The 21,813-nt window shown below is 39.5% G+C and overlaps 2 protein-coding genes across 2 annotated transcripts; one reads left to right on the top strand and one right to left on the bottom strand.

The window, feature by feature from the left end:
* Positions 1 to 633: 633 nt before the first annotated feature.
* On the bottom strand, positions 634 to 4,895 carry si:ch211-153b23.5 (uncharacterized protein LOC321177 homolog). The gene is made up of 5 exons (XM_056241988.1): positions 4,772 to 4,895; positions 4,199 to 4,311; positions 3,842 to 4,013; positions 1,485 to 1,686; positions 634 to 838 (listed from the first exon to the last, which is right to left on the bottom strand). Exons 2-5 carry the CDS (start codon positions 4,304 to 4,306, stop codon positions 646 to 648), a joined length of 675 nt encoding a protein of 224 aa, XP_056097963.1. The 5' UTR covers positions 4,307 to 4,311; positions 4,772 to 4,895; the 3' UTR covers positions 634 to 645.
* Positions 4,896 to 5,811: 916 nt separating this feature from the next.
* On the top strand, positions 5,812 to 11,023 carry si:ch211-153b23.4 (uncharacterized protein LOC335392 homolog). Its single transcript, XM_056241978.1, has 9 exons — positions 5,812 to 5,899; positions 6,297 to 6,410; positions 7,216 to 8,892; positions 9,580 to 9,679; positions 9,761 to 9,909; positions 9,994 to 10,106; positions 10,183 to 10,272; positions 10,366 to 10,488; positions 10,587 to 11,023. Exons 1-9 carry the CDS (start codon positions 5,845 to 5,847, stop codon positions 10,815 to 10,817), a joined length of 2,652 nt encoding a protein of 883 aa, XP_056097953.1. The 5' UTR covers positions 5,812 to 5,844; the 3' UTR covers positions 10,818 to 11,023.
* Positions 11,024 to 21,813: the final 10,790 nt, after the last annotated feature.

Here is a 21,813-nt window from a genome sequence, read left to right as displayed (position 1 = left end):
CGGTCAATAGGCCGGCTACTCTCTATTATGTCTATGGTTGAGACTACAAACACTCGTTCCTTATTTTCCCAGGGTGTGGGACCCACTCACGCTAATTACAGATCAGTGGGTGGGACTTCAATTTTTTTTTAACTAAAAGCAATATCCTCCATCTTGTTTGGAAGCTAAGCTAACAGGCGCTGTGGAGCCAGATGTAAAGTTACGACAATGGTGAAATGTAGCTACTCAATATGATATGGAAGAAGAGGATTTTGAAAGTCTGATGCTCGAATCAGATGTTCGTGGCTACTTTTACGAGCCGTATGTGTTGTGAATGCACTGTTATGCAAGTTGAAAACCACTATATTGTTGTGATCATAAACACAGCTCAAAGGCTTCATACCAGTGGCCCTCCTTCACAAAACATAACATCTTCCACAGTTTTATCATTGGTACAATATATTACATATTCATGAAAGACTGAATCAATACGAGCAAGGACATGTTTAAATTCAGTTCAGTTTTATTGATAATAGATTACCCCAACAACACAAACATTGACAGATGGTTTGTTCTGTTACTCCTTTTCTATACAAAAAAAAAAAATGAACTGGTTACCGGTTTTGTGATGTATTTGCTTATAAATAAATAGACTTCTGTTAAAAGTTAGGCTAGTTTGAGAACTTCTTTAATCATCACACCCAGACCATCAAAGATCTCATGGATGGGAGCGTTGCACATGAACGCACTCGTAGTCACCAGTTTGTTCTTGGAATCCACATGCACCTCACCAACATTTTTATTCAAGTGTTTGCTTCCCAGTTCTGCCATGGTTTTGGCCACCTGAGCGTACGGCCACCTGCGGTAGCAAGAAAGACAATATCAACCAGTTATACCACCAGAGCCCACTTTTAAGAACTCTGCTGCTTAAAGGTGCATTGTGTAATATTTAGGAGGATCTGTTTACAGAAATGCAATATCATATGCATAACTATGTTTTCAGTGGTGGATAAAGACCTTACATAATGAACCGTTATGTTTTTATTACCTTAGAATGAGCCATTTCTATCTGCATACACCACGGGTCCTCTTACATTGATATAGCCATTTTGCGCTGCCATGTTTCTACAGTGGCCCTAAACGGACAAACTACTACAGAGCGCGTTTCATCACTATGTTGTTCTTCATGGAAAGAGGCTAGCTAAAGTCAGTGAATAAAACACTGACACAATGATAAAGAAGTAACAATTATATTCGCAATAACATATCGTTTTACTGAATAATTAAGTAAACCTAATTTATTAATTTATCTTTGTAAAGAAACCTCATTGCTTAACTGGCTACTCTCTGCTGTCTCAGACGACGACATCACTTCCTGTCGGCCACAGTAACTTCTGTTGGTTGCAATTCGCAACCTCACCACTAGATGTCAAATTTACACACTGCACCTTTAAACCATCATCTCTATTATATAAACCCTGCTAGAAAATATTGCCCAAACTCACTTCTCACACTCGCAGTCGTGTCCGACGGTGATCTCACATCCTGGGATAGCTTTGGCTGCCAGCACAGGGGAGATGCAGCACATGCCCATGGGTTTCTTCGCCTGATGGAAAGCTTTAATGACCCTCTCAATCTCAGGAGTGATTGAGTAGTCCTTGCCTTTGGTGGCCCAGTTGCTCAGGTTTTTAGCCACTCCAAAACCACCTGCATGGCACATTAAGAGTTCATTCACCATGAATTGAGAAATCAAATTGTCCTTGATCATTGAAATATAGGAGGTCAATGTAAGTTATACTGTCAGCTTTTATTGAAACAAGTTAATAAAAAACGAATAATAATAATAATCCTAATAATCCCCATCCACTGAATTGGCACTATCACTCTCTCTGTTCTCCACCTATAGCGGGTGTGTGGTGAGCGCACTGGTGCCGTACTGTGGCTGCCGTCGCATCATCCAAGTGGATGCTCACACTGGTGGTGGTTGAGGAGAGATCCCCTGATATGATTGTAAAGCGCTTTGGGTGTACGTCCAGACGTTCATGTTGTTCAAATCGAGATAAACGGTCAACTTCACACTGTTCTTGTTAGTAGTAGTGGGCGTTTATATTGAAGTCTTGAGACACATTTAAACAGAGCCTTTGAATCAGAGGGCTAAAATCAGGGTAGAAAATGTCATTTTATTTCTAAATGATCAACGGTAACATTTTAGAGTAATGGTCCATCATTAATAGGTAACTATGCAGGAATTAATGCAGGACAAATGAATAGTTCTACATTAACACTTCAGCTACTACTATTAACTAATATAGAAAAAAAAAGCTTAACTAATCACTAAGTAATATCACATTTAGGTCTGGGATAGTTTCGTTAATAATCAATAATTACTGGATGAGATTAGCTTCATTAATAACTATCTATGACAAATTAAAGAACAATTAATTACCAATCAGAACATTAACGTGTGTCTGAGATGTGATCAGATCTTTTTTACTACCTAGTCACTCTGCAGGAACTACTAGTGATCTGGACCATTATTTTAAAGTGAAAAACATGTTCAGAGTAAAAAAGACAATCGGTAACATCTCTTTATTTATTGTTACCAAATAAATAAATAAATCTACTAACATTTTAAGTGCACCTTAGGAAACAAAATTTAAAAATGCAGTCCATGATTTCATTTGGAGGTTTGGCTTTCGTTAGGAACTTTGGCCTGCTTTTAAAATAACAATTTGTGCTTGTTTGTTGTGAAGTTGCTTAGCCAGGGTGGTATCACTTTAAGGGCTTTCGCACCGGATAGTGCTAGGAGCTAGCCACCAGGGTGTTCTCCGAGAACTAATGGTTCCCTCAGGAACGTTTTCCTGGTTGCATTGGCACCGCCAGTAGGAACTCTGAAGTGGCGTAAGCCGCGCTTGTTGTGACTTTTATTTTGACGGCGCTGAGAACGCCAGACATAGTTGACTAGTTTACGATCTGTTTAACAGTCCTGTCTAATCCGTTATTGGACAGAACTGTTATACATAGAAAGTAGACCGTATATGAAAAGGTATTAGCGTATGCCGTGTGGTTGATGTCCAGTGTTGCTGAGCAGAAGATGTGACGTGAGCAACCTGTCTCACAGTTGCACGTCTTCTAGTAGCGGTGCCAAGAGAAATCTGAATCATTCCCTTCCGAATCTTGCAGACCCGGAGATCGTGAGTATTAGCTGTCCATGAGCAGCAGGAGCAACTTTACAACTCTCTATGGGCTTCTCCCTTGACTTTATGCCTCCACATCCTCCCGATTACGCGCGAGCTTCTCCTCCTGTCTATACGGTAATTTCTCTACTGTGCGACAGAGAGTGGCGTGTTATGACGCAATCGTTAGCCTATTTTTACAAAAACGGCTTCTACGGGGCCATAACGTAAGATACAAAGTAATGGAGCCTTTTATACATATTCGTGTTTCTTTAGAAATAAACAATGGACAAATGGAGTCTTTAAACACCTCAGATGTAAAGTTATTTGCTGTCAAAGTGACGCCAAAATGAATGGGAGTCAATGGAATGCTAACAGCAGGTGAAGGCTTGTTAGCCAATGGCGGCCCCCGGGGAGACTTCAGTTTCCGGCTGGTGGATTACCCCCTTGGTTTAGACCGACTCTGAAGTAGGAGATAAATTAGTTCCTTCAAAAGGAGTTCCTAGAACTAAAATCGTTCCTAGTTCCTGTGGTGGGAACGCGCCAAACTCCGCATACTTCCGCCAATAGTTCTAGGAACTATGAAAAGGTTCCTCCGGTGCGAAAGCCCCTATTGTATACAGTATAGTTGTATGTATAGTATATGAATTTGTGCTGTAGTATGATGTCACAGATGTTTCGATTACCTGGGATGACGAGAGCCTCAAAGGCGCTGACCTCGAGCTTGGCCAGGTCAGTGATGTCCCCCCGGGCGATGCGGGCACTCTCCTGAAGCACGTTCCTCGTGTCTGTCCCAGGCTGTCCTTCACAGTGATTCACCACATGCATCATCTCAATATCAGGGGCAAACATCTGAACCTACACCACAAAGTGAGCTGCATTAAAGCCAAGTCCAACTGAGACGCAAATGACACGTTTTATTTTCATGCTAGAACTTTTCTTCACTTCAAATGTATCATGGGTTTCTGCTCATTTCCAGATTTAATTAAAGGAAAGTTGTGAAGATTGTGTGTGTGTGTGTGTGTGTGTGTGTGTGTGATTACCTTGGCACCTGCTCGACTGAGGTGTACCATTACAGCAGACGCCTCATGAACCTCTGTGCCATCATACACACCACATCCTGACAAAATCACCGCCACACGCTTTGCCATCTTGCCTGTTACACTAAACACAAACAAGGAAATCAACGTTTAATGCTGCTCTTTTACCATAAGTATTCATTTGAACACAATGCGAAGGTTCATGACAGTAAGAAAAGAAATCAGAAGTACACAACAAATGCCAGTTACACACACACTTGCAGAATTAATTATTTAAATGGCTACCAACACCCCTAGAGAGTTTTGCCAAGGTAACACACTTCAGTTTCCAAGGAGTTAAAGTAAACAAGTGCTGAAAACTATTTATTGTTGGTTTTATTATACACATTCTGTATACAAAATGTTGGTTACAGTAAAGAGTAATAGTGAGAATAATATGAATAGTAGGCTACCATTAAACAACAACCTTAAAAAATATCAGAAAATTGATATGGAAATAATGATGTTTCAGAGTGAAACTTAAAGGTTTAAGTAAATCCAGAATTGCAGTTGTTACAGTAAATCCAATGCTTTAACCTACCTTGTTAAAGGAGTTGTCTTTTCAGTGAAGGGTGTTGCCTTTCTGAATGTTTCGCTGAACTCACAGACGAACAGACGGGCTGACTGCTTATATTACTGAAGGTTATACGGTCCCTCCCACGGAGGCGTGTTAAACGGTCACACACTGTCAGAGCTTCCTGGAAGGAAAAAGAAAGCTATTGTCTATTTGCCCACGCAGACAGTGCTTAGTCATGCCTACCTTTCTGTCTGAGCTCACCTGTTTGTACATTGTCTGAGCTCACCTGTTTGTACATTGGTGCCATATTAACTGCACTGCAACAAAAACGAAAGTTTCATGTAATTGACAGGATGTGATTTGGAGACCTGTATAAGGATATAAAACATTACTAATACACATATATGTATATATATATATATATATATATATATATATATATATATATATATATATATATAAACGCTACAGTGTTAATTTTTTTGACTAGAAATGATTGTTGTCACAGACATTTTCCCTGGATGTATGAAGTCAGATCTCCTCAGATTCACACAAGTGTTATAGCAGAGTAACCACAGTAGTAGGCTTTTCACATTAATTATGTAAACATGTTCCATTACCGTTTCGTAATGCTTATCTCCATTATTAGCGTTATATTCTATTAATTTGAAATTAATGGTTAATTTGAAATCTAACACGTCTGTAAAATAATTTTGAAAAGTGTGTTTGTGCTATTTTTCTTTAAAATAAATGCATATTTTCTATCTACATCCACATAAAAAAAAAAAAAAAAAAACGTACATTCAAGTGTATTAAACGAAAAAGTAATAAGCTATAAGTTTCTAATTAGTAGGCTGGGCCTTTTTTAAAGCAGCAATGGCTTAAATAAAAGTTAAACAATTGAAACGACATACTTTTGTTTTGTATTCGACGGATTGTATTACCATCCGTGTTGAGGAAACTCCAGGGAAGAAGGAAATAAATCTTTTGAAAGTGCTTTTCTGACATCATCGTGTACGTCGTCACGAGTGTGTATATAAAGCTCAGTGCGTGTGAGAGCGTGTGTGTGTGTGTGTGTGAGCTGTGAAGAAGGATGGCGGAGTCTGAATCTTTGCACTTGTCCATCGGAGTTCTGGGAGTATCTGGAGGTATGTGCAGAAAATAGAAAAACGTTTTGTGAGCTTTTAGATCTTACAAATTATTTATTAGCTAGGCATTTAAATGATTATCGCTGTTTTTAATCTCGAAAAATGTTTTGTTTTATTAATCAAACAAAAGTGATATTAAAGAAATGTGTTTTGGAATTAAACATTTTATTTGCGATGTAATTAAATTTTTAATCTTTGTAATGTTTTATGATAAGCAATATATAATATCCTTGTAATTTGTAGGCTATTTATTATGTTTTAAAAAAAAGTAGAGGTCAAAGCTAATGTGTGTAGCCTACTGTGCAATAAGTTAACTACACGTTGATGGAAACTTGACGGTCTTTTTTTTAGACTTGAAATGATAGTGATGCCAATAATAATAGTGTCTTATTAATAGGTTCTTTGTTGCTTCTGGTGAACAACTACGCAAGCTCTCCAGACAGACCTCTGATCACAGACACAGCTTTGGGAGTTCTGCTCCTCATTATTGCGGCTCTGCTGGCTTATTCAGGTAATATATCTTCACAGAAATGTAAATCACATTGACATTTTTTTTTTTTTTACTAATTACTTACAAGCTACAAGTTAATCACAAGTTAGTTTATTTTAGTTTATTTTGTCAAATGGAGACATTTGTAATGCACTTCATACCTTTTTTTACTTAAACATAAACAACATATTTATTGTTTGTAACATATTTAGATGTTTAAAATGTGCAGGATGATGATGCATCAGCCAATGTGTTATTATAGGAAATTACATTCGCTAATTTAGTTGTAATAGCACAAAATATAAAATATAAAAAGAGGGGTAAGATCCCCCCCCCCCCCCCCCCCCCCCCCCCACCCACACACACACACACACATCTGTGTAATATGTATAAATTACTTTTGATATCATTCTTATTAATATGTATAGATTTTTTAAGTGTCAGTAATGTAAAATAGTAAATCAACTATTCAACCTAAAATTGTAGGTTTTGTTCCATTAAAATTTATACAAGATGTTTTATTGAGCTCTATTTTTTTTTTACTAATTTTAAAGTTGTTGATAAGTAAGGAGCATTCCATTCAATTTGATGGAATTTTAATATACAACTGAAATTCATAAATCTTAAAAAAAGACTTACATTTTATTGAGTATATACATTTTGTGCAAATCCAATTTTTCTCATCAGCCCATGTAAATCTCTCTCTCTCTCTCTCTCTCTCTCTCTCTCTCTCTCTCTCTCTCTCTCTCTCTCTCTCTCTCTCTCTCTCTCTCTCTCTCTCTCTCTCTCTCTCTATCATTCTCCATCTCACTGTCCTTTTATATAGGTGTACGGCGCAACCAGTCCCACAATGCACTTTTTGGTAGTTTGTGCTTGACAGTGTCCGCCCTATGGTGTGGTTCAGGTTTAGTGCACATACTTTCAGGTGAAAAGATAATAAATGGCAGAAATGAGCTGAGAGATGCTATGGTGCCAGGTCTTGCAGCTTTCGCTCTGGCACTGCTTGTTATTTGCATTGTGGCTGTCATATGTCATGAGGTTGTCCTCTCATTCATTGCCCTGACCATAGGTTTAGCATGTGCCCACCAGATTGCTGGTTTGGCAGATTTGGCTTTCGGACAGACAGCCACCGCTGTCTGCTACCTCATGGTCTGTTTAGTGGGAGCTTACTTTGGCAGTGGCCGTTTGTTGGCTTACATTACACTAAGAAAGATTCAGCTACCCGGAACATTTAAGAAAGAGAGCTTGAAACCATTACAGAATAAAGAAGCTAATGATGTCGTGACCGTTGGTATAATCATGAACCTGCTGTCAGCCAGCGTGCTAGCTTGTCCTCTGCTTGGTGTTGTGCCTAAGCTTTTCTCTGGCCATGTGCCATGGCTGTGGACCGCTGGTGTCTTTCAGCTGGGTGTGTGTGTTAAGAGCTATAGATCTATGGACACCCTGGCGGCCACTTTCTATGGCTTCACATCGATTCTACGCTTCACTGAAGGGTACACTGCACTAGTTGTGCACTTAACAAACCATGTGCCCTATTCCCCAGTGCCTTTTCCAGCTGTATTCTCTGTGTTGTTTTTCATCCTGGCTTTGTTTAGCTTGCAGGGAGGATTTGTGAACACTATCTACCAACTGTTGTTTGTGGCATACTGTTTAGCAATTGCTGCCGAACCCCAGAGCTTCTTTCAGAGAGGAACACAAGGTGTACAGGCTGCCATCTTTGTTACGTCTGCTTTTGTGCTCTTTATAACCCTTTATAACATGGTTTCCTTAAACAAGATACCCATAGGTGCCGGGTTCCTTAAGAACCTGTTGAGCCGCAGTAATACATTTGTTTTACAAACCCATGACAAAGATCTACATGCTCCCTATCTGGGCTACTCTAAGTATGCAGACGCTGAGGTGTTGGGCCATGGTTGCAGTGTCCTGGCTGCCTTTTCAATTACAGCCTCACTTTCAAGTGGAAACCCCTTGGCCATTCTCATCCTACCTTGGGCAGTGGTTTCAGGTGGTGTGCTACACCTACTATGTGGTTTTGTTGCCTTTGCTCGGGGAAAGACTCTAGAGAGTACGACTTTCATTCTTTACGGCATCATGTGGACCGTGTGGGGACTGACACGCTTCGGCGGCCTCTATGGAGATGTGCGTGGCCTACACTTAGCTGTGGGAATCATCAGTTTCATGATCTTCAATGTATTAGTGACTGCTGGGGCTCTGTTTCTCAACAAGGCTTGGTTCGTCTATACCTTCACCTTCCAACTCATCCTCATTAGCTTCTTACTGGATGCAGTAGGCGTACTGCCCTACGGCTACGATATCGGTGTGACCATCATTGTTGGGCTGGTCAGCTTCTACATTTTCCTGGCCAGCATTTTCAACTCCACCTTTAAAAGTCCACAACTGCCATTCGGTGATCCTTTCATCAAGTTGAGTGGCTTTGGAGGAGGCAAAGACAGTTGCCCTCATCTTACAGCCAGGAGGTCCACATCTGTTCAGCAGATTGCAGGTGAGCCACTATCGAAAAAGTGAGAACATTTCTATGTATAGCCTTAGTCAGGGAACATGCCATATTGTACACAATTGAAAATGAAGCTGTGAGGGATAGACTCTTTACAATGGCATGCCCTCTAACCAAGCAGTCGTGGCCTAATGGTTATAGAGTCAGACTGGTAACCCGAAGGTTGTGGGTTCGATTTTCAATACCGGCAGGAAATGACTGAGGTGCCCTTGAGTAAGGCACCAAACCCCCAATTGCTCCCCGGGCACCCACTACTCTGGGTGTGTGTGTCCACGGTTTGCTACACGTATATTCACTACTCACTGCTCCTAATGTGTGTGCACTGACTTGGATGGGCTAAATGCAGAGGACAAATAATGAGTATGGGTTACCATACTTGGTCTTCGCATCATGTTACTATAAATATATTGATCACATTTCATTTTCAAAACTGTTTTATGGAGTTTTTGTTTTTAGAAAGTCTTTGGGAAAGATGTTTCATCAGCTTAACAATCAGTATGTTGTTTGGCAAGTTGGCAACATTACACTCCATTGAACACCCTCTACTTCTATCCCTCACAGCCTAGTTTTCATTCCTGTCAAAAATTAAATATGGCACTACCCTGACTAAGGTCTATTGGCAAATCTGTTTGCATTTACATGAGTTTGTATAGACTTTCCTTTCTATTATGACAGAGATCATGAAGAACGGGGGCATATGTGGAATGCCCACAGACACGGTCTATGTACTTGTGGCAGCTTGCAATCGCCCGCAGGCTGTTGAAAAGGCATATAGGTAAGCCTAAATGTAAGAATAACCACTTTTGGTTTCTATTCCTCCATTAGTGTCTCTAACCATGTAATCACCCCTCTATAGTGTAAAGAAACAGGCCAAAGAACGTCCCATGTCCTTATGGATTTCATCCATAAAGCAGCTGGAGCCAGTCAAACAACAGATCAGCCCTGTTCTCTGGGACTTTATGGAAGCTGCTTGGCCATCTTCCATTAGCCTGGTTATAGCTAGAGGTGGGTGATGTGATATTAGCAATGGACCTGACATGTGTACCAAATTATGTAACATTAAACCCAAACTTCACTATTTAATCTTAGCTCCATGGATGGAGTTCTTTGGATTGGGCGAATCATCAAAATATATTGGAACACCACAGAGCATAGCCATTAGAAACCCAGACTGCGCTGTCGCTACACACCTCATAAATGCGGTATGTGTTGTAATTGTTCTCTCATGGAAATGTTGTACTTTATCATAGTATAAACCATGCATTCCTGTTTGACTAGGTGGGTCCCATTGCGGTCACATCTGCTAATCCTACTGGTGAGGCAGATACTACACATCATAACCAAGTTTATGCAAAACTTGGTGACAAGGTACAGAGGTGGTTTTCTTCTTCTTCTTTTTTTTTGAAGATTCATAGATATACCCATCGGGAGACTAAAATGTCATTGGCCCAAATCCTGCAGGTAGATGGGGTGCTGTGTGATGGACCGTCACCAGAGAATATCGCCTCCACAGTGGTAGACTGCACCAAAATCGAGAGTGGCCAGATTGGATTTTTCCGCGTCGGTCTTATTCCTAAATCTAAGGTAACTAGTATTCATTCCAGCATGGATGTCCTACTATTCACAGACTTATGCAGCTGTGTGGAGTTAACAGAAAATCTGTGTTTTGTGATTTTCTGAAGGTTCTTCAGATCTTTGAGGGGATTCAGAAGAAGCATGTGCATGGTGAACTGAATGCAGCTTTCGAGACGGATATCCCAGACGTCCACAGAGATCCCTCAGTCTCTCAGACAGACTTGTCAGAGACTAAAACAGACTCTGGGTTTGGTCATGTGACCCCTGCCGACTCACAAAGCTCTCTGGACCTCAGTCAACAGGACCATCAGGAGGAGGAGGAGGACGATTCTCTATAGATATTGCCAAACACTGAATTTGTTGAATGTGTCCATTTTGAATTGTACAGAACAACCTTTTAGTGTGATGACATCAGATGATTCGGACAAATGGGGCAATGACATTACATTAGGATTATATTTAGAATTATGGTAATTATATGAATTAATAAAATAGATAGTAATAGGCCTCAATATTGTAAGTAGATAACATAAATGTATTGTGAGGTTCTCATTATCTTACTATTAATTCTAAACCATTTTCTACTTATTTATTATTTTTTATTAAATATCAAAATGTAAAATTGTATATTTTATTCATTTGTCAATGTGATGTTTTATTTCTGCAATATATTGTATAAAATATTTTTGAAAATTAATCTTACCGCATAGTACTAACTGAATAAAAATGTTCACAATAATGCAGAGAACAGTAAAAGACCAATGAGGACAAGTTGATGTATATACTATATGTAAATGTATTAGGCTGTGTTTGAGCAGTGCGGGCATAAGGTGGGATTCTTCTGAAAACTTGTTGTAAATACAGCATTAGGGTAAAGCACTGAAGGCAATGAGTCAATAGCAGCCACAGAATGCATAGTAAAATGTTGAGTAATTTGGCAATGATTTGGACAGATCTTAGTAGTCATGTAGGCTAATCTGTTTAACATTTAGGTCACAAATGTGGGCTGACTCCTAAACCCAACCTCAAACTCATTAGCAATAAATGTGGGAACTTTCCAGAATAACATGTAGTTACACAGTAACAGTTTTGTATTTAATGTTAGTATATAGTAGTCCACCTAATATAAAGTGTGACCAAAGTTTTTTTGACAGTTTGGTTTAATAATTGAATAACTGATGACAGACCAAGCATGTACTGTACCAGTAAAAGAGATTCATCTGAAAGGTAAATGTGTAATTGTCCGGAGTTAGTAAGAAGCACATAAGACAGAAGTAGCGAACTTCATCCATTTTGTTTACTCATCACTTCCATTCTCGCACACCTTATAAGTACATTTATTCTATGACTTATATACAGTACAGACATATGAATATTTACATATTTAATTGCTCATATTTTGTTTGAAGATTGGTCATTATAGCAAGCCTATGAATTCAAATTTTATGATTTCACTCTAGTTAGCCGATAGGTTTTAATGAATAGTGTAGATGTCTGAAATTGCATCTAATTCGGTAACACTTCATTTCGATAGTCCACTTTAGACATTCTAACTAAAAGTCTCTTTGCAACTACATGCCATCCACTTTATTTTGATGCTCCCCCAACATAAGTAACTTGACAACTACAAGTCAACTTATTCTACTAACCCGAACCGTAACACCTAACCATAACTACAGTCTACTAATACTCTAATGTGAGTTAGTTGGCATGTAGTTGCAAAATTACTTGTAGTTAGTAGACTGTCTAAAGTGGACTATCGAATGAAGTGGAACCTCCAATTCATGGTGTTATTGAATAATAAACCCACTAATTGTATCTTTTCACTTCAAAATCTGTCCATTCATTGTTCAAACCTCTTTATCCGTATTAGAGTCTCCTCAGGTGGGAAGTGAGGTTGTTGCTTATTCATGCTTTGGCATATTAAAATTAATAACTTGAGACCTTGAGAACACTCCCTGAGAGTATAAACGTTTACAGAAGTCACTTACTGGTCAAAACCTCTGCATATAACCTTTGAAGTATTGCCATTGAGGGCTAATAATGTTAGAGAATATATGTTATTCCTTTATTCTGATGAACGTAATGAAAAAATGTTGTTTGCAATTAGTTATAACAACTTAAAATTTGTTGAGATAACTGAAATATCCAATTTAATTAAACTAAACTGAAGTTAACTGCACTTAATATTTGAAGTCAAGCACAAAAACATACTTTTGTGTTGGTTGAAACAACACAGTATTTCTTATTCTAATGTTGAATTTTAAGTTGTGATAAATAATCACAGTAATCATTTTTTACAGTGTAGATACACATATAAAAACAGTCATCATCTGCAGTTTGTTTTTATTTTAAATATATGGTTCTGAGCATCATGAGAGTCTGTCTGTGCTCTTAGTATGGATTAATTTTGGCAGTGATGACTGAAGTAAATGCAGTGAATATTTGATCAGGTTTGCTTCATTAGACACATAAAGCAGGTATAGTTTATTGTAGCACCTTGGGATTTCTACCTTTCTTTCTTTTTTATTTCCTTCCTTAGAAACATGATGTGATTACTCAACACTGAAGCAGAACAAAGCAAAGTTACATAAATGAAAAATGAAATGAATTTGATTGTAGAATAATGCTGTCACACCACACAAGGGAAAGAATGCATGAATTGTCTTCCTGATGAGCTGAGAAATGACTTCCTTGTTACTAAATAATGGCAAGTAGATTTCAAAGAACCAATGGGTTCTACATTAAAATTACTACATTAAAATGTAAAGATTAATTTTTTGTTAACTTACTGTTATGAGTTTTGTTTTCTTCTTTTTTAGAATTCTCAAACAGCTTAGGTAAGATGAGGAAGTAAAATTGAAGTTAATTATAAACAACGGTAACTACAAATAGGTTCCTCGTCGACTTTTAATTTTGGGATTTGTTTAGTTCTGATTTAAAGATTTACTGTCAGGAAGAACAAATGAACCTAAGTCCGATTTCACCTAAAGGAAGTACAATAAGGGGGATTTCTTCAGGTAAAACATTAAAAGACCAAAATTAAAAATTAAAATTAAAAAGACCAATAAAATACATTGTTTTCTAATGGACTAATACATGAACTAGTCGTTATGGGCATGACCTCCAACAGCATCTCTTACAAGAAGAGGTTTCTTTCCAGGAAAACGCAACGAAAATAAAACGCTGGTGCATATCAGAGTCAGACTATATGAGTTTGTTTTTGTGTGGATAGCGTAACCAATGACCCTGCCCTGACAGTTTATTTGCCAGCGTGTCTATGAATGGCACAAACCGCTCCTTGAATTCTCAGACTGTGTCATGATGTCTCATGCATCTGGCAGGACATCCCAGAGCATCCTGTTTACAGTTGCATGAATCTGGTTAGTTGTGCAGTTCGGATGGTACCTGTAGTTCAGTATTGTGTGCTGTACAGTATGGCCATTTTCTCAGTTGACAAATTTCCTTCATGACTTTTGTTGTAAAGGTTGAGAGAAACAGGAACACGTGCTTCACTGTCTGACAGTCACTGTGGCATGTGTGTAAGGGGCCATTCACACAGAACGCACATTTCATTTCCAATGCGCTACTTTTCCATTGTTTTTCTATGGAAACACGCGCTAGACGGACGTCTTAAATCGCATTCTAAAATCGGGGCGGTCAAGTTCAAATAAGTTCAACTTTTGGAAAAACGCATCTCTAGATCTTGTGTTTTTCACAGGAAAAACGCGCTCTGAGTGAACCAGCCCCACACGAGCACAGGGTGTGTTAATAGTAACAGGAGGACTCAAAAGCGGCATGTAAATTGAAACTTTGCTTTTATTCAGTCTGAATGGATTGAGGACAATTAATAAAATAATTTTAGCTTGGAAACCCCATGATTGAGAAATTCTGACAATGACATAAGCTACAGTAAAAATCTCTAACACAATTAATAGAAATCAATTATGATTATAATTATTGAATGAAGAATACTTTCTGGGAGGAGGTAATGGTACAAAAAAATCCATATGCGAAGTTTCGGCAAGACAGGTTTTGGACTTTGTATCTTAGTATCATGGTAATCCTCAATATGATCTCATTGGTATTTGTTTGTGTCCCTAATCAGTTGAGTATTAGCTTTTGAAAGTTGTGTTCTAAAGTATTAACATAATCCTAAAAATGACAAACAGTCAACATCAACTTACATAAATGATTAGGGCTGTCAATAATAATAAAAAAGCTAATCAATTGATCTAATCAATTTCTGTAACTGATTGTGATTAATTACACATAACATTAAAATTTGTAATCATACAATTATTTTCACATCGACGAATACTATGTACCATGAAAGTGTAATGTTGTTGTTTTTTAAACAGTGAGGATGAATTATGTATATGGGGCATATTTCACATGTATGAAAACAGACACAACACAATAGCAGGATTGTTCTGTTTTATTACTGTGAGTTTTGGAATGATTTAGTGAGGAAAAATCTTTTTGGTTGGATGCTACTACAAGAGCCATGGCCACTTAGCAATGGGATCTCATTGTTCAAATGTTTCACTCAGAAAAGGGCTACAAAAACATTTCCCAGGCATTAGATGTACGTGGAACCCAGTGAAGATAGTAATCAACAAGAGGAAATTTGGCACACAGTTAAATTATCAAGAACAGGGTGTCCTTCTGAAATTGATGAGAAGACAAAGAGAGAACTGGTCAGGGAGGTTGTCAAGGCTGTCATCTGTCTGGGCTTTGAGACAAAAGCTTTTTCTGACAAAAAAAAAAAAAAAACACCCAGCCTGACTAATCTTATTTTTAAAAAAAAGGGAAATCCATGTCGGGGAAAAAATGTGTTGTGGTCGGATAAATAAAATTTTCTTGCCAAAATTGTAAAAGGTATGGGTTGACGTAATGTCAGCTGTAGTCTGTGTTCTAGGTTCTTGTTTGTTCCCCTGGTTGTTACTGTAATTAGTACCACACCTGTTCTGTTTTTCCTTGATTGTGCCCTTGTGTATTTAAGTTCAATGTTCAGTATTGTTTATGTTGCTGTGGAAAGCTGAAAAGATTTCAGTGTTCTTGATAATATCAGTACGTGCCATATACTTTCTCTACTTGTTGATGACTATCTTGACTTTGTTCCATGAACATCTAATACCTTGGAAATGTTTTTGTAGTGCTTATCTGTGTGAAACTTTTTAACAATGAGATCCGGTTGATACTTCCTAAGTTCTTTGTGGCCCATGGCTCTTGTAGTAGCATCCAACCAAGAAGATGTATGAAAAATCTTACAAAATCAGCTGAGATTTATTTGGAGTTAATCAGAGTCACTTCAGGTCAAGACAGGTGTGTAACATTTCACATGAGCTTCGCGATTAGTTCATTCTAATTATTCGCGATTAGGTTTTTCAGAAAAAAAAAAAACTGGTCATGGAGGCTGTCAAGAGGCCTACAGCCACATTAAAAGAGTTGGAGCTCCTTCCAGCAAGTACTGGTTGCTCCCTTGTCCCTTGTGGGGGCCGATGACAGGGCCACACAAAAGGATGGTAACTGAGAATGGCATCTACGCTAACTTTAGTGTCTTTGTTTATCCCGAGGTTTTCCTGCAGCCTGCCGGATCCAGGCCGTATCCAGATGTGACGAAGGAGATTCGCCTGGACCCGATGACAATGCAGTGCTGAAGTGTCAACTATCCTCTCCCTATGGAGGATCCCTTTCCCACTCTACAGATAAAGCGTTGTTGAAAATCCGGTTCGCGTACCTCGAAGTGATAAAATAAAATTCTGTATCAAATTTATAGGCAAGACACGTAGTTTGTTTAGGCATGGTTTGTTGGGAAATTACAAACCTGCGCACACATATTCAAACGAATATAACTATAGAATCAATTTTTAATGCGTATGTGAATGCCATCAGGTCACAGGTTCGCGTTTAAAGTCTGTTTAGAGAGAATGCCGTCGTCTTAGTGGCCCCTAATGTAATAATAAATGATAATTTTGTGGAAGTGAATCAATCAAAACCAACTTTAGCTGGAAATAACATTATTCAAAAATCGCTATAAAGCCAAAACAATCTCTGTTACCGTAAATGGTATGTTTATCTCTGTAAAGCTGCTTTGAAACAATCTCCATTGTTAAAAGCGCTATATAAATGAAGATGACTTGACTTGACTTGACTTGAGTACATACATGCATACATACCTCCTTCTTTCTGGGTTGTTTACACGTTATTTTTGTAGCATTTCGTTGCAGATACCTTGGTTACAGATCATACACATTTCATAGTAATGACAGACACATATTTGGTTTGTTTTCACGGTTTTATTTCCAATTTGTTTTACACCATAAATTACTAGTTTGGGTGCACACTTTCTAGTTATTATTAGGGATGGCTGACGCGAAACGGACGTTCCGAAGCTTTTCGAGATCCCGAAGCGCAGATGTTTCGAAACACTGATCCGAAACGTGATTCAAAACACTCATGTCACGTGACTATGGCTTTGAAGTGTTTCACAAGTGTTTCGACAGGTGGCATGGTCCGCCGAATCAGCGTTTGATTGACAGGTTCGGGAACCGACGACACAATCGCACATCTGTATAAAAGTGAAGTCAACGCATCTTGACCTTGTGGGTTTTTTGTGAGAGGATTTTTGGTGATATAGTGACATTTATAGTGAGATTTGTTTAGTTATATTTAGGCTTACATTTAAATTTACACATTGACTGATAGGCTAGAGACAGACAGAGTATACATATAGTGACACATTAGATGCATAGATAGATGCATAGATAGATAGATAGATAGATAGATAGATAGATAGATAGATAGATAGATAGATAGATAGATAGATAGATAGATAGATAGATAGATAGATAGATAGATAGATAGAAATGGAGGATCCACAGAAGAGAAGAGTACATCTGTGGTGTGGGAGCATTTCCATTTGGAAACCCCAAATAAAGTGAGATATTGTGATCGGCAGCTAGCCTACTGCAACAATACATCATCCATGATGCGCCATTTGAGGAGCACTCATCCTGCCATTCTGCAGGGTGCAGAGGATAGCATTCCCCCTAGGCCTGCTACTGACACTGCTGGGCCATCTAAGCAAGGTGCATTGTTTGAAATATAATTATAATTGAAATATAATAACAAACTGTTGGGACACTGTTTAGAAAGTTGGCCTGTGTCAACCTAAGCCCTACAACCTAACGTCCCAATCATAACTGCCAATCATGTTAAAAACAGCTTCACTGTGAATATAATATAATATGTTGTCAATATAATATAATATTTTGTGAATATACATTGTATAGGTCTACATATGAGTACCCAATCTACAGCCATAACATAATTTTGGTTTTCCTAATAGATTTCTGGATCAAAAATATCTTTTCATGCCAGCAACAAGTGGTCCCCTGTGAGAGGATTTTTTCAAAGGCTGGAGAAATTATCTGTAAAAAAAATAAGTAGGCTAAGTCCTTCGACAGCAGAGAAATTAATATTTTTGAATACAAATCTATAAAAAAGTGAGACATTGTGGCTTGATTTCTTTTATTAATATTAATTTGTCATGACCAAAATAACATTATGCACAGTGAGGAGCCTACAGGTTACAATCTACAAGCTTACAAGGTTCTCACATATTAGAAAAATACAATAATAAAAAAATAAAAAATAAATGTTAATGGCTCGTTGTCAAGGTTGTTTCAGATCAACACCTGCAAGTGACCACTAAGTGTCACCATTGAGACGGGTGTCGGATTGTTTCGAAGCCTCGACACAATATGGCACATTTGCTTCAACTGCTTCATTGTTTCATGAAGCCTCGATCTGCCCACCACTAGTTATTATTGGTTTGTTGTTAATGTCTATTTCTTTTGAGTTTAAGTTACTTGCGTGGGAAGAGCGGAGGTTTGGTGCTGTCTGGGATGCTGCGCTCCGGTGGAGGTCAGGTCCACGTCAGGTGCCGCCATTTTAGGCCACTGTCGGTAGCCTAAAAGAGGCCTAGAAATAGGGTTTCGTACCACCAAGTGGGGCACTACCTACTTTTTTTATATTTAACATCAGAAATATATAGAGATTCCTTAGGAAAAAGTTCTCCGCACACAAGTTTTTGAGAAAAATGACGCTAAAGGTGCCCATTTTGAAAAAAGGGAAACCATAGGGAATTTTGCACTTTCGAACCTGTTTATCATATAAACCCAAAAATGCCAAATTACCACTTGAGGTACAAAATAAACCAGTTTGAAATCTGTGATATACCTGAAGTTGCTATCTAGGCACAGTGAACATAAGATTAACAAGAAAACTTCTACTGTAGCATTAACATCCCAATTACTTCTCATTATGTTGTTCCAATTCAAAGGTAATATTTGAGGTAAAATCTGAATAACAAATAGAATTCAGCCAAAATATAATATATAAAAAAAACACTTTTCAAAATAACACATTTAATGGTGAATTGTCAATTCGCATGTAACTGCACTGCATGTACACTGCATGTACAAAATATTACACGGTATCTACTTAAATTATGGAAACAATATTTCACGTATTATATTTGAGTAGATTTTAAGGGTTTTTTTGTATGTGAAATCTACCCGAGTAAATTAAGTAAAATTTCCTAAATTATTTAGTCTATGGCACATGATGAATTTAATATTATTAGTGGAATGTGCTTTTTTAATTTAAGTTGTCTCACAAATAAATCAAGCAGAATTTACTCGTTTGTATTAATGAAATTTACTTAATTATAACATTTACTGCCTTATTCAGGTTAAGATAATGAATACATAATGCACTTTTTGTGATCAAACATGCTTTTATTCTGTATTTTTTTGCACAAATAAAACGTCTCAGGTTACGTATGTAACCCTGGTTCCCTGAGAGGGAACGAGACGCTGCGTTTCGAGACGCGGTGGGAACGCTCTGCGTGATTACGTCGTGAAGCACATGTAAAATTAGTCCAATGGAAGCCCGAAACGTCATAGGCGGGTGACGTCATAGACCAGGAAACTATAAAGCACCCCTGAATTCAGACCGCGCCAGCTTCTGAAAAAACCTGAAGCAAGTCGATCAGGGCATGCAGGAAGTATGGCAGGCAAACGCAGCGTCTCGTTCCCTCTCAGGGAACCAGAGTTACATACGTAACCTGAGACATTCCCTTTCAAGGGAACTTCGAGCTGCGTTGTGAGACGCGGTGGGAACCCCCATACCCACTATGGCTGTTACCTGACATAGTGACAAATGCCCGTTCTGTGTGAAGTCCTTGGCGCACACTAAGAAGCAAGCAACCTAGCCCCAGGCGTGGAGAGGTCATGGTCATAAAACCTAACAAATGTAGGTGGACAGGACCATCCTGCCGCATTACAAATGTCAAGAAGGGAAACACCCGAAATTAAGGCCGTAGAGGCCGCCATACTCCTTGTAGAATGGGCCCGTACAGCCATAGGTGAAGGCTGACCGGCCGCTTCATAAGCCAATGATATAGCCTCAACTATCCATTTGCTCATTACCTGTTTAGATGCAGGGCACCCTCTCTTGAGTGACCCAAAGCAGACAAACAATTGTTCAGACTTACGCCACAGGGCAGCCCTGTGAACGTAGGCCTCTAATGCCCAAACTGGACATAACAGGTTCAGTTGTTCCTGATCTGGGGTATTAAAAGGTGGAGCATAAAAGGCCTGCAGCACTATTGGGCCCCCAACATTAACTGGGACCTTAGGAATATAACCCGGTCTAGGGTAGAAAAATGCTTTCACCAAACCAGGTGCAAATTCCAGAAATGAGGGAGCAACCGACAGGGCATGCAAATCTCCAAATCTCTTGATAGACAAAATAGCAAGGAGAAATAAAGTTTAGAGTGAGGAATTCCTCTGAAACCTCTTCAATGGGCTCGAAAGGAGCCAAAGCCAGACCCTCAAGTACAATGGCCAAATCCCAAGCCGGTGCTCTAGAGTGCAGTGCAGGTCTCAACCTCAGTGTACCACGGAAAAAAACGAGTAATAAGAGGATCTCTCCCGATAGAAGTCCCCCCCCCCCCCCCCCCCCCCCCCCCCCCCCGAGGGGTGTGGTAGGCAGATATAGCCGCCACGTGAACCTCTAGGGTAGAAGGAGATGACCTAGCAGAGAAACGGTCTTGCAAGAAATCAAGAACTGAACCAACAGGGCAGTTAACAGGATCTAAATGACGTTCACCACACCAGGTGGAGAATAATTTCCATTTCAATGCATATAGTTTTCTCATGGAAGGAGCTCTGGAATGGAGAATGGTCTCAACGACCTCAGTCGAGAGACCGGATTCTATGAGCCGGGCCCCCTCAGAGGACGAGCCCACAGCATCCAAAACTCCATATGAGGGTGAACTCCCAGGAGCAAAGATATCGGGAAATGCCTACCGGTGTAGCGTCAACCACATGTGTAAGGGAGAACCAACTAGAGCAATGCGTTGTACAAACGATGTGAAAGATCGACTTGACTTTAGTTGACCAAAGTTCTCCCTAAGAAGCTCCACCACCTCGGGGTGAAGTCTCCAATCACTGGGCCTCAGCCCCTGCCTCAACAGGATATCTGCTCTGATATACGAGACCATCAGTGTGTTGTCCGCCATTCGCCGAGCGACCACTCATGATCGCCCCCACTTGTGAGGGAAGCATCCGTCGATAGCAATATGCGTCGACAAGAAGCCCCCAACACTGGGCCTGGGCGAGGAACCCAGGTTCTTCCACATGACCGAGCCACGAAGGCATTGCCGCGTGACCTTGATCATGCGAAAACATATTTCCCCTCGGAGAAAACCCCTTGGTCCCAAGCCACCACTGCAGGGGTCTCATGTGCAGAAGGCCAAAAGTAATTACGTTGGACGCAGCTGCCATGAGACCCACCAGTCTGAAACTGTTTCACAGTGAGTGACTGGCCTAGATACACCCCAATACGGCTGTGAGAATCGCTACACCTAGAAAAGTGGTCCTCAGAGCACACTCTTCTTGGCGTTGAGAGGCAACCCCAACATCCTTAATGAGACAGAACGACATCTCGATGCCGAACTGCCATAAACTCAGATTGAGCTAGGATCAACCAATCATTGATGTAGTATAATACGCGAATGCCCTGGAGTCTCAGAAGAGCCAGAGCTGCATCCACGCATACTGTAAAGGTGTGGGGTAATAAACCTAGGCCGAATGGAAGAACAGGATAATGGTATGCTTCGCCCCCGAAAGCAAACCTCGGGAACCTCCCTCATCCTCTTTCGGAAACAATGAAGTAATGGCTATCTGCTGGGAGGAGGAACCCCTTCTGCAGCTCCTTTTGCAGAAGTGTCAGTACTTCCTGCTCCATAACCAAAGCCTG

The sequence above is a fragment of the Rhinichthys klamathensis genome, unplaced genomic scaffold (genome assembly GCF_029890125.1).
Source record: "Rhinichthys klamathensis goyatoka isolate OS25496 unplaced genomic scaffold, OSU_Roscu_1.1 h1tg000687l_1, whole genome shotgun sequence".
In the NCBI taxonomy this organism is placed as follows: domain Eukaryota; kingdom Metazoa; phylum Chordata; class Actinopteri; order Cypriniformes; family Leuciscidae; genus Rhinichthys; species Rhinichthys klamathensis.
Note: the sequence above shows the minus strand (reverse complement) of the source record. Positions and strands in the feature narration are given on the sequence as shown.